Source organism: Vollenhovia emeryi, unplaced genomic scaffold (assembly GCF_000949405.1).
Source record: "Vollenhovia emeryi isolate VEMERY1.0 unplaced genomic scaffold, V.emery_V1.0 DF939185.1, whole genome shotgun sequence".
In the NCBI taxonomy this organism is placed as follows: Eukaryota; Metazoa; Arthropoda; class Insecta; order Hymenoptera; family Formicidae; genus Vollenhovia; species Vollenhovia emeryi.
The window spans coordinates 378,476-392,427 of NW_011967181.1; the positions used below are offsets into that span (position 1 = coordinate 378,476).

The following is a 13,952-nucleotide window of genomic DNA, read 5'->3' on the forward strand; positions in this document are numbered from 1 at the left end:
GACTCTGTTGATTGCCCGTATCATTAGAACTTCGAGGTATTTAAATATTGCACAAAATGCCGTAACAAATTACTTGTTGTACAACTTTGACATTCGATAGTTTTGTAATTGGGCGTTGATTTAATCATTTTAACAAAAACAGTATTCTAAAGAGAATCAATTTTATTAGTACTAATCAGTGCTAAACAAGTAACAGTTTCAATTCTATTCTCAAGCATATTTTTAAAAAGAGTTTTTCAACAATTCCTACTGTCGGAAATCACTTTTAACAATCAAATTTTTAACTAGATACTCGGTTTTATCTTCAGCATTAATTTTTACTAAAATTCTTAAATAGATAGCTTCCTAAATAGTAATATCGAATTTTACACGCGATTTCTATAAACTTTCTAAGAGCAGCGAACACGTAGCGCGTACTCTTTTATCAAATCTTCTTTGTAAAACCGAATCTGCGGCTTTTATAGCGGTTTTCAGTAATCGAATTTTGTCGAATATTAATAATAATCTTTTTAATACTCGTATCCGATTATGTGCCGATCGCAGGTCTAACTAAAATGAACAGAGATCTCTTCATCTCGTTCAAATACAATCTCGATTTGTGTGATACCTGCCTAATAGTGTGAAAATAGATTACACGGACCTCAAATTATTACTATCCGCAAGATGAATCTGCTTTTTTATAACAGCAAAGAGATCATCTACAATTCCCCGCGATTATTGAATTCCTATCCTTGAAATTTCTTGTTCAGAAAAATGTAATTTGATATTCAGAATTTCTCGCAAGACCGGTTCTAGGTTTAGTCTCTGAAATCTTATTAACATTGTCTTCAATTCAACAAATCATATATTCTTTTGAAGCATTCTTTTCATCACAGATTCCTTTGGAGAATTCCTTCTATTGTATCATTTTCGTCATCATAGATTCCTCTGGAACATTCTTTTCGTCATTTTCTATGAACATCTTACGCCTTGTACAAACTTCTTTCCTCAGCTTGCATTTTCCTCTGCAAATATTATATATACTTAATAAAAAGAATGTGTCCTCAGCAAAGGCTATCAAGGAGCTATCTTTATGACGACAATTTCCTTATACTTTTGTATGGACACTTGGTACAATCTGTTCTTTCATATATTCCTGCAAAAATTAATCCAATTTCTATAAATTAAATTAGTGAAATAAACGCGCACATTGGATCTTACAATATTCCTTTTTTCGGGAGACTAAAACGGCGAATCGTGAAATGTCGCTCTTAGAAAATGTTGCTTTTACAATTACTTTTTTTATTGACACCTAGGACTCTTCTTTGTTCGCGTAAAGGAACACTATCTCTCGCGAAGGAAAAAGCACGTGGGGACTTTCGCTATATTTCATTAGAGATCTCTCGGACAAACGCGGGGGAGAGGAGAGAAGAGGACGCACGTTCGAATTTCCACGGACAACGAATTATTTTAAGGGGGTCAGGCCGTGTTCTTTTAAAGTCAATCAGTGATAACCCACTGATTGGATTTAAGAGAGTATTTTTATCTTAGGTAGACATTACATTTCGAATTGTGTTATGAACCCTTCGGGAAATTTCTCGTCATTCCGGGATAAGGAGACCGAAACCTACGTCCCCCTCGACGTTCTCCCCCTTCGTGAGGCGGAATGTTGCTGCCGAGATGTCACAACCTCACGTTGACCTATAGTGCCTATTATCGATTAGCGACCGAGCGATCGGGCATCGGACTGCCGGAATTCCGGCTCGCACAACGCAGATATCTGATCGGTATCCCTTGGACATTCGATATCTCGCGATGTCAAACGCTATTTCCGTTTCGCTTACTGACAAGGGACATTGTCAGATGAGGTGACGAGGGATTTTTTTCGGAAAAACCGAAAATAAAGATTTTATCATTGCTATCTAATCCCCTATGATAAAGTCTGAAAAAGCTTTACCTGAAATATTGACAGGTACAGGAATCGGTCGAGAGCAATACTTTTAATATAAAATTATTAATTTTATGTTGTTTAATACATTAAGAAAGGTTGAAACACGAAAAGAAAGATTAAATTGGAGACGAGTTATATAATTAGGAATTTCGTTGCAAATAATTCTGTAATTTAATTAGTACAAGTAATCGCCGATTATGTTAAGTGTAATTTGGTTGAAAATCACTTGCGAATACTTTCACGCGATCTCGATAACTGTTTAAAAAATAATTACGTTGGGAAGTTGTAAGAAAGTACATTCGTGAACCGAGATCTTACATGTAAAATTGTATTCACGTATTAAATGGATCGTAAGAAGCATTCGACAAAACATCCATGCGTATCCCTCGGATATCTGCGCTGCTGCGAACGGCGACTCGCGATTACGTAGAATTAATTAGGCCAGAGTAGCATTTTATTACGATGTATTGCTGTATCTGACGACGTTAATCAGGCTGTAGCACTTTTGGCGAGCTTAATAATTTTATTCGCACGAGAAAGACAAGAAAGGCGATGAATGAAGGAACGTCCTCTTTGTTTTTTTTTCTGGGGGAGAGTTTTAAAAACGTGGAGTGTGTCTTGGCGATTCGGAAGTTCGGTGAATTTGCGGAGATTCGTTGAATGTCTTCAGGATCCTCGCGAACCAGTTTTCACGAGGCGTATACATATATACACGATGAAAACATACGTCAATTACAAATTATATATGCACACATACGGGGGAGAGCGTGCGAGAAAAAGAAAATTCGATTGTAGTCGGAATGCTAGTTTTAATAGCAGCGTTCTGTCTTGATAGCGACAAATAATTATCCGGAGATGAGGAAGAAAGAAACGTGCGACTCTCGCCCCGTGTGTGACCCGCATACGCGCTTGTACATATATACATAGGTAGAACGAGAAAAACTGCAAGATATACTGTTCCATCATGGAACAACGGAACAGATCGAACGTATACAAATGCCGTTCTTTCGGGGAGCCGCGTCTCCTATGGCGAACTGTACAATCATGCGGGGGTGGCTTCGCCCTGGTGCAGGAGAGATCATGTCCCGCATATTAGAACCCTAACGACTAGCCTTTTGAATAATCACGTTACGCTCAAGTCTGCATATATTCACATACTCACTAACATACACATATGCATACACATGTATACTAACACGTATGTATATATTAAGTCATTCGATAAGTAATGTATTTATTTTCTTTATATTAGACGTGTTTGAACACGTTTGTCGAAATAGAACTGAAACATTAGCTTCAAGATTGCAGAGAGACAATAGTGGAACCAAGTGTTTATTATTGTATTACATTTATAAATGTAAATTGTCCTTTAAATTGTACCTTATTTCCTTCTTTTAGAAAATCTTTCAAAAAAATGCAATACTGCTTACCGAACGACTAATATGTATATATTCTATGTATCTACACATATACACATGTATATAGCATATGTGTGTGTACATATATTACATGTGTATGTGTAAAACATACCGTACGCATACGATAATTACTATACATATATAAATATATACATATGCATATAAAGTGAGACGGCGGTTTATATTCGCTGTTACAATATCGCTGTAGTTTTTAGGATCACGAGTGCGAAAGAAAGAGAGAGAGAGAGAGAGAAAGAATGTACAGGGATGGAAGCTTTGCTATGTGTGTTTTCTCGAATCAGTTCCTCCCTCGCCTATTTCCTGCTTGAGATCGGGGTCGTTCTGATCGGAGGACCTACGCCTGCCGACGAGTTCCAAAACCGGAAACAAGGGGATGATCTCTCTATCGCAAGTTACGTATAAAAATACAAATTGTATATTCAGATAACATAATTGCACAGGGCAAATTACATAGGGTATATACACATAAGCCGTTAGTGTCTTTAAAGTATCTGATTGGGATGTAAGCGCGAGGTCTCTCTGCAAAAAAAATACCCGAGGAGAGCTGCTCAATAAAGCAGCTGCTTCTTCGAAACGTTAAAATGTTATACATATATTAGATACACCCATTAATCCGTTGCTCTCGATCGCAGGTCCCCGATGTCGTCTCAGAGATGCGTCTTCGCGAAATAGTAGGCGAATCTAAAAGGATGAACTGAAATTTGCGTGCGCGAACTTGGACTTTTGGAAATCTTCATTATTAAAAACTGATAGTTTCAAAATTCTTGTTAAAGTTCTTTGTAATATTTTTCGATTTCTATGCAAGTCTCTCGATGCTCAAGAGCACAATCGAAGGAAAGGCTAACTTCTGACGCCTTGATCGAGATTATATTTTGTTAAAAAGGATTCGATACCAAACAAGTAGCCGGTTAGGATTAATATGTAACTATTTGTAATCATCACACTCATAAAACACAATTATATCTAACGATTGTAATTATAAATGAAAAACGAGAGAAATTTTCAGTGATTCGTTTTGATTCGCATATTTTTCACAGAAATAAATAAAAATTATTCCGCGTGAAAGAAACTCAAAATAACAAAAAATCATCTTATGAAAGACATGCTGGAAGAAATGCACATGTAACGAATTTATTAAGAACACGTCGGACTTGTATTGAGTTTATGAATTTAAAATATTTTATGGTTCAACACCAATAATATCGACAGCGATATCGTGGTTTCGTTAAAACTGTGTCTCTTACTCACGCTTCGTGAAAGAATATAAAGAGTGACCATTGTTCTTCACTGCAAAGAGGACGGAAAGATTTAGAGGAAATTCAGCTGCGAGAGAATAGTTCTCTAAATTAGCGATTTAGAATTGAATTTCTTCAAATAAATCTTATTGATAAAACTTGCTCTAATTTACCCTGCCTCTCAGAAGAAAAGGGGGAGATACCGTAAAATGTTTTATACGATTTAACGGTGTATAAACATTTCTCTTAAGGATTCTCTCCGCTTTAACACTTTGTTTTTCTTGTAGTTGTTCTCATGCGACCTTTTTTTCTATCCGATAAAATAACCTCGTAAGCCATTTTTCATATTCAGCTCTTATGAGATACGATTGCGCACATCTTTTCCTTCGCTTTATGTCTTAATTATTGAGGATCCGTTATGCAGCAACGGCCTCGGTCAACTAATACAGCAATTTCCTGTTCCTTTTCAGATTATGACATGTTTCGATGTAAAGCGATCGCCGTTAATAATAAGGAAATTTCGAAAATTTTTTACGCAAAGTATCTTGGCGACTCACCCTCAAATATAATCTCTTTTGAGGATCGTCTGTAAAGTTAAGCAAGAGAGATTATATTATCCTCTTAATCGTTATCGATATACATCTAAAGTATAATTTGCCACTTTTTTAACTTGTAACATTGTTCCATCGATACATGCTAAACTTCTGAGCTTTTTTCTTCTACGTCCAGACACAATTGGCTGGAAGGAACGGTGATAATTGCAATATGTTCTTTAGATAGAGAAGAAAGTTGACCATAGCGAGAGTGCAAAATCAGAATGCATCGATGCAACGGACTCGAAGGGAGATTCGCATTATCGATGCGATACCGTGACTTTTAACATGGTCTTCAATAATTTTAAATCAGTCTTGAATTGGAATGCATACTGTACGATACTTCTCATTTCGCTCCGCCTGACTCGAAGGCGCGCAAACTCGTCAATACACAACGTTGTTAACAATATTGTAGTATATAATTATAAATAATAATACAAACGAAATATAATTAGAAATGTTAAAATGTTATCGGGCTGTTGTTGTCTTCGCTGAAACATGCGTCGTTTCCGCCCATGATCTTCCTCAATACTTAAATAATCTCTCGTGTAGAGTCAAAAGTACCCGCGATATTACTAGAAACAAGTGTAACATACATGCCAAAATGTAAATAAATTTATTTAATGTATTGAAGCAGTGAGGAGTAGGCAAGAGAAATACGTCAAATTTTAACCGAAATACATCGCACTAAATATATATATATATATATACATTTATTTGCATTATGATACATATTTTACTTCAGGATTGCTTTAGATGACTACAAGTAGTTTATACTCGTACATGAACTTACGAGTGATTTGCTCGAGGAAGGTATATTATTTAGTTGAAACTCTGGTAGATTATTTAGTTGACACTCTGGTACGTTTATTCCAGGAGAAGTTGGATCCGTAGCTACGAGGTTTTGGCTGACTAACATTCGGTTTCTGCACATAATAATCCCATCCCATCTTCTTGCAGTGTTCGATCGCCTCCTCCTTCGTCGCGAAATCAACTTTGATATTTGACATAGGATCTCCACTGCATCAGAAATGCATAAACACATATACATCACCATAAGTGGCTCATATATACTCTGTATTATAACTTCTATATATGTGAAACAGTAACACTCACCTGGAAGTCCAGCCCATCAATGGATTCTCCCAACGTTCCCGTGTATCAAAGTCCATTTGCCAAAAGTGAATGTTATTCGTTCCCGATTGCATGGCGCTCTTTGCAGGTTGATAAATCCGTACTTTGCGTGTCTTGATATGCTCCTCAGGCACGCCGGATACGTAACCAACATCCTCCTCAGCTACGGTAATTGTGCTCTTTAAGGCTTGTAAATATTTTGCCTCCTCTGGCGACTGTATTGTCTCCTGGAGATTCTTGCGCTGCGCCAAGTCAGGTTTCTTTTCTACGTCTGAGCGTTTACTTGCAAATAACCTGCTCAATCTACAATACAGAGCTTCTTTAGAACTTGCGAATCATAAGCTCGTATTTTAAGTAATCCCTTACAAGCTACCGTCGCGTCAATTATTGCATTCTCATTTCAACGCAAAAGGAAAATTTAGATACATTGTAATAGAGATGAGTTGTCGTCGATTCTCCAAGGTTTAAAAATTAATTGACAAGTGAATTACAATTTGCTTGCAATACACATCAAGAGATCCTTAGAAAGTCACAAGTTAATATGTTATGCATCAAAACGACAGTACAATTTAACACAACTCTAATAGATCTGTTATGTAAAATTTCAAGGTTATGTCCCGTTAATTTTTTTATCACCATTTATTTAAAACAGTTAACGAAGCATAGTACCTAGGACTACTCTTGCTAATTCCATTCGCACACTGTTGCAGTAATGCGCGGGACGCCATTCCGTTCGCAAAAATACAAGAAACGCCAAATCGGATACGAAACAGCTGATCATACGGAACGACTTCGAGCAACTTGAAACAACTTGGAGCGACTGTCGGCAAACCTAGTTTGCTTCGCGGCCGTGACGCGGCGTGACGAAAGTCTGGCGGGCTTTTTTGAAACACTGTGCTATACGCAGCTCCTCGTATGTTAACGTGTATTTACAGTATATATCTTTTCTTTAAAGAAAAATCCTAAAAGAGCTGGTGAGGCTTGACATCTTTTTGGAAATAAGTCTCAAGCAGCAACTGAATGTACTTCTGTTACAATTAAATTCTTGTCTTTCTCTAATTCTCATACAATATATTTGTGTTTGCAATATCTTAATTCTATTTTATTATTTCAGTGTATGTCGTTTCGGCTTTTTCCAAGAGATCGCATTATCCGTACGTCACAAGCGCTCGATCGATCGCCACGAGATGAGAGACAGGGAGAGAGAGAGAGAGAGAGGACTGACCCAACCCTTAATGGTGTCAGCGAGTACCGAACGGACGTACGCATGCCCCGCGACGTCATCCTCTCAGGAACTGCATCGCGTAGGGATGATGCCTTGCAAGTGACACCGCGGCGAGGAAATGCAGCTCGCGCATTTCTCGCATGTAACCCGGAATCGAGAATAGAGTTGTTGCTCCACGCGAGACGAAGGCAGAGATGAGGGAAAATGTAAGTGTACGTGAATTCGCCACGCGGCATACGTTGCAAAACATTGGAAGCATCACCCAGGTGATAGATAATTGAGGGAACGATTTGTTTGTAGAGATTATAATTTAGCAAACTGAGAATTCGTCGAGAGAAAATGTAAATCAAATTCTCTAAAAGAAGAAAGAATAAATTTTGGCAGAAATTGATGAAATTTTGTTTAAAGTAATATCTTGTTTTTAAAATGAAGAACGTGTTGATTAGCTTTATTCGGATTTCACATACAGCCTAAATTGTATGCTAATCCTTTGCAGGACAGAGCTACATTATGTTTTTTATTGGTACTTGCGCTATGCACGAGGGTTTATTCGGCGACCGCCAGGCACATAATTACCAAGAGAAATTACAGTGACCAAAGTGTAAGGGGCTATCTAGCGGAAGTAAGCGATTAGAAATAAGTATTTTATATTTTATCCAATTATAAAATGGATTATTTATCAAATAAAAGTGATTTATTCTCGTACTTAAAACAACGAATTCTGACGAATTCTCAGAGGACCTGCTGGTGGAACGAGGTGTGCAAGGAAGAATTTCATAGCAAGTTCCGGTGTCGCTGCCCGAGATGGTCCTATTGTCGTGCACCAGGAAGATATTACGACGCGCACTGCAGCATGACACGCACAGGCTACATATGGACCCAACCAGAAACATCGTTAAGCCTCGAAATCGATAAATAAACGACGCTACGAAGTAACAACCCTGCGAAGAAAGAGATAGGTGACTTAGAAAGAATCGATTTTCTAAAGCCGCAAAATAAAGTGAGTAAAATTACAATCATCTTTCGCTTTTAATCAATAGTATGCATTTTCTTATTGCCAACAACTTTTCGCCATTCTGCATATTAAATAATTATCTTGCAATTAATTTATCTCAAAGTCAATTATTTTCTATTTTGTTTACTACGTTTAATATTTCGTTATACTGAAAATCGCAACAAGTATCGGAGTATTTTTCAACGGTCGCTCATTTCTGACAGTACGGTTTCAGAAATGAATTATTTTCAATTAGTATTAACTAATATGGTTTTTCACAGGGATGGCCATGCGAAAGAAATCAAACACTTCCCGTTTAAAATCAAAATCGGCGTTCGCAAGAGTTTCGCAGATTTATTCACCGGTTAACACATGACACGATTGCTCCAAAGGTAATTTTCTATTAGCAGCTTTGTTTAGGGCACAGACGGGAATATTGTAATGTTCAAAGGATGATATTGAAAAGAGAACAATGTGAACATTTGGAAGAGAGCAACCTGATTCACATTAGCGCATCGACGAACACTTACGCTGCCAAGAATTTATAATTACTGTGTTATATAAACTTGTTGTGATCACTATTAATAAAGCTCTAATGGTGTAATTTGTGATTAATCCACTTATTATTCCACAGATTCATTTGACATAATTTACCCAACTTTGACATGTTTAACGTTAAAGCGCTAATTTTGTCTTCAGTTCTCATAATGCAAAATTTTGTATATACCATTTAATATTTTCCTTGGTTCATAATTCTGTTTATAAATATGTGATGAGGCTGAAGCTCGGATATAAGCTACAGCTCGAGTACAATCCTTTGTCAGCCTGTATCAGGTAATCGATATAATGTTATAATTAACAGCTGCATGCTCTTCCATTTAATTTAAATCTACCGCATACAGTGCCACGTGCGTGCCTGGACCAAACAATGCTACAGATTACAGAGAGTTATTGATTGCTCTGCGAACAGATAAAAACTCTGACGTCAATGGTTTCCAGGATACGATCACCAGGCGCGCGGCGTTTCTACCCACTTTCCTGGGACGGTAACCAGGACACCTGCGCGCAAATATCGATCGGCGCCCACCTGTCTGATTGTACCGGCGAGTCTTTCCTCGAGATCCTGGAGTAGACGCAGTTGATCTCGAACGACACTTGGCACAACAGCTGTTTCTCACCAATCGTCAGCATTCGACTTGTTATTTTCTGTTTGTCGATGTAATTGCGACCGTTTGTTTCCTCGTACATACAACCTCGTACAAAATATTTCCGTTCAAGTTAAAGTGGGGTAATCGCTACCGTCGGATAAACAACGCAATGGACAAACAATTAAACATTATTGTTAGTTATAATACGAATTACGTTAAAAGCTATACTAGTTATATTTCTTATATTAGTATTTGTGACATTAGTTGATAAAATTAGTTTATTATACCGTACAATAATAGGGGATATATAATAATTAGGAGAGGTGATAATAATTTTATTTTGTTTACCGAAGGATCTTAATTATTCTCCACTTTATCTTAAATATCCTCAATATACATTCTCAATCCTATCATATGTCACATTATTAGTTGTCAACTGGTTTTGTTATAATCCCTTTTGTACTATAATAGTGATATTACTGGGTGACGGATTGTCTTATTTCGATCTATGATCCAATTATAGTGAAATCATTTTTTTAAGTTTATATCTCTCCCTCTTTATCTTTACTGGTAAAATAAAATTTGTCATCGAGCTAGTTGTAGTCCAAGTATCTAAATCTTGAATTCTCTTATTCATATTATAGACGATTGATGAATCTTTCATCACTTTCTACGTACTTGTTGCGCTAATCTCTCTACGGCTATATATTCCCAAGTTGTGACAATTTAACTTCGACGAGCGCTTGCGCGTGCTATCGATTCATTCAACTCCTCGGTTTAGACTGTGAGATTTATGGGAGAGCAGAGGCACAATGGCGGATGAAGGAAAACGATTTTCTCGAGTTCTCTCGGTGCTCGCAATAGTGATACTTAAAGGTGTTATAGCTAATATCAATGATAGAGGCTTCGACGATGGAAGTAACTTCAACGGGTTCGAAGTTCCTTACCGACACTCTCACGTATGTATAGAGCAAAGTCTCTTATTATGAGATAAACTTCTGATATGAGATGGTAGGCTTTCAACATCCAAATTCAATCATAATCTTTTTTTCTCAACGTTTACACGATCCGACAATGAATTTTCCACTAAACACATTTCACTCCAAGCAATAAATTCATGGTAGAACCAACAGATGATGCCTATTAATTTAGCAGAAACCCTGCTACCTCGTATTAGGAGTTTGTCTAATAATAGGGGACTTTCCTCTACATGTATACATTGTCACGTTGCAATAATGGAATAACATTCAAGCGTGTGGAAACTTAGAACCTTTTACTACGTGTGTTTAACATATTCATAAATTTATAATTATTCTTGTTGTCGTTATTACACAGGATCAGTTCTACGACGCACCGTTGCATCCCGTTGAAAATCGTTTCTGGCGAAATCCCGAAAATCTTGGCGAGGTTTCCGGAGTCGCGGTGGACTCGACAGGCAATCTCGTGATTTTTCATCGCGGAGATCGATCGTGGAATTATGAGTAAGTCATCAATAAACTAACGAATGACAATCAAAGGCGTAACAATTAGATGTCATGCTTTCTAAAAAAGTAACAATTGCTACACTATTTAAGCATGGATTGTCTATATAATACTATTTTACATGTATATCTTTTATAATTAAAAAAGGTGATGAATAATTATAGTTAATTTCGAAGAGAACTTTATTTCAATTAATTTTCACGTCTTATTTATTCCTGGCAAACTATAAGTTGTGTCCCTGATTAATTAAATGTTCAATTCTTTTAACTTATAACGTATTAATTTTTAGCACTTTTAACGAGGATGGAGAGTATCAAGAGAAATATAAAGGTCCCATTCGTGATAACACAGTATTAACGTTGGATTCGAAAACCGGCGAAATTATTCATGGTTGGGGAAATCAAACATTTTATTTACCGCATGGAATTCATGTCGATCCCTTTGGAAACATATGGCTGACTGATATTGCTCTCCATCAAGTATTCAAGGTATGTAGAGGAAAATCCACACTTTAAGACGCAAATGATCTTTATTGTAAACAAACTAAGAAAATAGAATCCTAAATCTTGCCGTCAAATGAATAAAACGTTGCGTTATAATTATAAGAGGACTCAGATGACAAATATATTTTTATTGTTAATAACTGTATAAATTATTACGCACATGTATTAAAATTATATTGACAAGTAAAACAACTGAGAAATCAATAAGAACTTATTTAGCAATAATTTCTTAAAGCATGTTTTAATCAATCCTTTATTAGTTGTTAAAAATATCATAGGCAGATGTTATCCATATAAATTCTAGTATTCGGCTTCCGGCGTTCTTCAACTGGTTCTCGGTCAAAGATTCGAGCCTGGAAGCGACATAGGACATTTCTGCCAACCAACCTCGGTCGCGGTTTTACCGAGTGGTGAGGTCGTTGTAGCTGACGGATATTGCAATAACAGGCTACTAATATTTGATAACAGAGGCAAACCCTTATTTATTACCGACGAAAGTACGTTCAATATTGCTAATAGTAATGTTAATAATGTCCATAATGTTTAAATATTTATTTGTACCAATCCTGAAAAGTATAATATAAAACACATTTCTCTTGTAAGAATATAGAGGAGTCCCCTATTATGAAACAAGTCCTTAATATGAGATAGAGTAGTTTCTATTGAATTAAGCACTTATTGGTTCCACCCTGAATTTATTGCTTTTGAAGTGTAATCTGTTTAATGGAAAACTCATTGTTAGATTGTGTAATTGTCGCGAAAAACGAATTTGTGATTAAATTTGAACGTTGAAAACGTTCTTGCTATCTCACATTACAAGTCTATCTCATAATAGGGGACATAGATTTTTATTTTATGCGTTTAAATAATATATATGTACTCGCGGTTTTAGGGTGGATTAGCTTCAGAATCCCGCATGCCTTGACCATTTTGCCAAATAGACAAATATGTGTCGCTGATCGCGAAAATTGGAGAATTGTGTGCTTGACGTTTACCGGATTGAGTGAAAATGTGGAACCTCTCTATTCAATCCGTCATCGGCAATTTGGCCGAATATTCGGAATTGCGTCGTACCGTAAGTAATTACAATTTTTCGTGTATAATTTTCTAATATAATTTTTAATAAATACATTTAAAAAGTTTATTACATATAAAATAGACCAAAAGAGATAAAGAAAGATAAATGTCCTTATTATGTCCTGTCGATAATTTTAGATGGTTTTATTTACGCTGTTAACGGTATGACGGCTAGAAACATACCGATTGAAGGTTTCACCATCGACCCCATAAAACAGAATGTAACCGGATTTTGGGGTCCGGAATCCTCAGTAAGTAATTCGATGTAATAATTGATATAGTTGATTTTTCACTTTTGAGAATCAGAGTGTCGAATTTCGCGCAGTGCTAATACTAAAAATTTGTTTTAATACTTTACTACCATTTTGACAAAAAGTAACATATATATTGTACTTTTTCCTCAGTATTTCAAAACGCCCCACGCCATCGCCGTGTGTCCGTACGGTAAAGCCCTTTACGTGTCAGAAATCGGACCAAACAAAATATGGAAGTTCGACCTAGTGACCAAACCCTAACTAACGCGGATAAGCAACCAGTATGACAGCTGAAATCTGTCGCCATTTATACAATTCTGGATAAAGGAAAGGAAATGAAATTTATGAAAATTAAGCAGTGAAATACAATATACTCTTCCACTACCTCATTATATTGCAAAGTATGTAAAAATGATAGAAACATATTTTTCATTCGCTCGTCTTCAAATTTAACGTTTGTTGACTAAAATTGTAATATCCCAAAATATTTGTCCGCTTCAAAGAACTGACGAGCGTTGCAATTATCAACGCTATTCATATGTTACATATATATTTAGTACGTATTAGCGTTTCCGCTTATATTTCATTCGTATTTCGTGATATTACGTACATGATATAGCAGTAGCAGATCTAATCCATCCTATTTTTGTAATATGTAAAAATTAAAAGAGGACTTTCGTATTCTCTTTCATCTCGGGAGCTTCTACAAAAAGAATTGAGAATAAAAACAGAGTAACATTACGTTTCGGAAATTGAACTCTTGGTCTAGTTTTCCCCATTTTTAATCCTTTATACAGGTCCTATGTAGCACAGTGCATTGGCTAAGCATTGGCTTAACATTGCTCCAATATTAGTTATATTAGAAATGCATTGGCTGATATTGTCCAACGTAAAGCTATGGAATAAATGTAAATATTGCACGACAATAATTGTATAAT

The 13,952-nt window shown here is 36.3% G+C and overlaps 3 protein-coding genes across 5 annotated transcripts; 2 read left to right on the forward strand and 1 right to left on the reverse strand.

The window, feature by feature from the left end:
- Positions 1-5,875: 5,875 nt before the first annotated feature.
- Positions 5,876-7,172, reverse strand: LOC105562632 (NADH dehydrogenase [ubiquinone] iron-sulfur protein 4, mitochondrial). Its single transcript, XM_012013629.1, has 3 exons — positions 7,001-7,172; positions 6,314-6,634; positions 5,876-6,217 (listed from the first exon to the last, which is right to left on the reverse strand). The coding sequence occupies exons 1-3, from the start codon at positions 7,057-7,059 to the stop codon at positions 6,040-6,042; spliced, it is 558 nt and encodes a 185-aa protein (XP_011869019.1). The 5' UTR covers positions 7,060-7,172; the 3' UTR covers positions 5,876-6,039.
- A 392-nt stretch (positions 7,173-7,564) lies between these two features.
- LOC105562633 lies at positions 7,565-9,154 on the forward strand. Its single transcript, XM_012013630.1, has 4 exons — positions 7,565-7,762; positions 8,053-8,178; positions 8,293-8,556; positions 8,832-9,154. The coding sequence occupies exons 1-3, from the start codon at positions 7,751-7,753 to the stop codon at positions 8,473-8,475; spliced, it is 321 nt and encodes a 106-aa protein (XP_011869020.1). The 5' UTR covers positions 7,565-7,750; the 3' UTR covers positions 8,476-8,556; positions 8,832-9,154.
- Positions 9,155-9,671: 517 nt separating this feature from the next.
- LOC105562634 (peptidyl-alpha-hydroxyglycine alpha-amidating lyase 2) lies at positions 9,672-13,767 on the forward strand. Of its 3 annotated transcripts, none has more exons than XM_012013631.1 (8): positions 9,672-9,768; positions 10,343-10,657; positions 11,034-11,179; positions 11,470-11,668; positions 11,988-12,180; positions 12,576-12,758; positions 12,899-13,011; positions 13,165-13,767. In XM_012013631.1, exons 2-8 carry the CDS (start codon positions 10,511-10,513, stop codon positions 13,273-13,275), a joined length of 1,092 nt encoding a protein of 363 aa, XP_011869021.1. In that variant the 5' UTR covers positions 9,672-9,768; positions 10,343-10,510; the 3' UTR covers positions 13,276-13,767. The 3 variants fall into 3 exon arrangements, with proteins under 3 accessions (XP_011869021.1, XP_011869022.1, XP_011869023.1); XM_012013632.1 differs by having other exon boundaries at positions 9,673-9,768; positions 10,480-10,657; XM_012013633.1 differs by lacking the exon at positions 9,672-9,768 and adding an exon at positions 9,799-9,891.
- The last annotated feature ends 185 nt before the right edge of the window (positions 13,768-13,952 follow it).

Excerpts from the sequence above, each read along its gene's own strand:
- LOC105562632 (XM_012013629.1), bottom strand. The coding sequence starts at position 7,059 with ATGGCGTCCCGCGCATTACTGCAACAGTGTGCGAATGGAATTAGCAAG. Across the intron at positions 6,635-7,000 it reads ATTAGCAAGAGTAGTCCTAG|ATTGAGCAGGTTATTTGCAA; the intron begins GTACTATGCTTC and ends TCTGTATTGTAG. Across the intron at positions 6,218-6,313 it reads TTGATGGGCTGGACTTCCAG|TGGAGATCCTATGTCAAATA; the intron begins GTGAGTGTTACT and ends TTTCTGATGCAG.
- LOC105562633 (XM_012013630.1), top strand. Across the intron at positions 8,179-8,292 it reads TAAGGGGCTATCTAGCGGAA|AGGACCTGCTGGTGGAACGA; the intron begins GTAAGCGATTAG and ends ACGAATTCTCAG.
- LOC105562634 (XM_012013631.1), top strand. The coding sequence starts at position 10,511 with ATGGCGGATGAAGGAAAACGATTTTCTCGAGTTCTCTCGGTGCTCGCA. Across the intron at positions 11,180-11,469 it reads GATCGATCGTGGAATTATGA|CACTTTTAACGAGGATGGAG; the intron begins GTAAGTCATCAA and ends ATTAATTTTTAG. Across the intron at positions 12,181-12,575 it reads CTTATTTATTACCGACGAAA|GGTGGATTAGCTTCAGAATC; the intron begins GTACGTTCAATA and ends TCGCGGTTTTAG.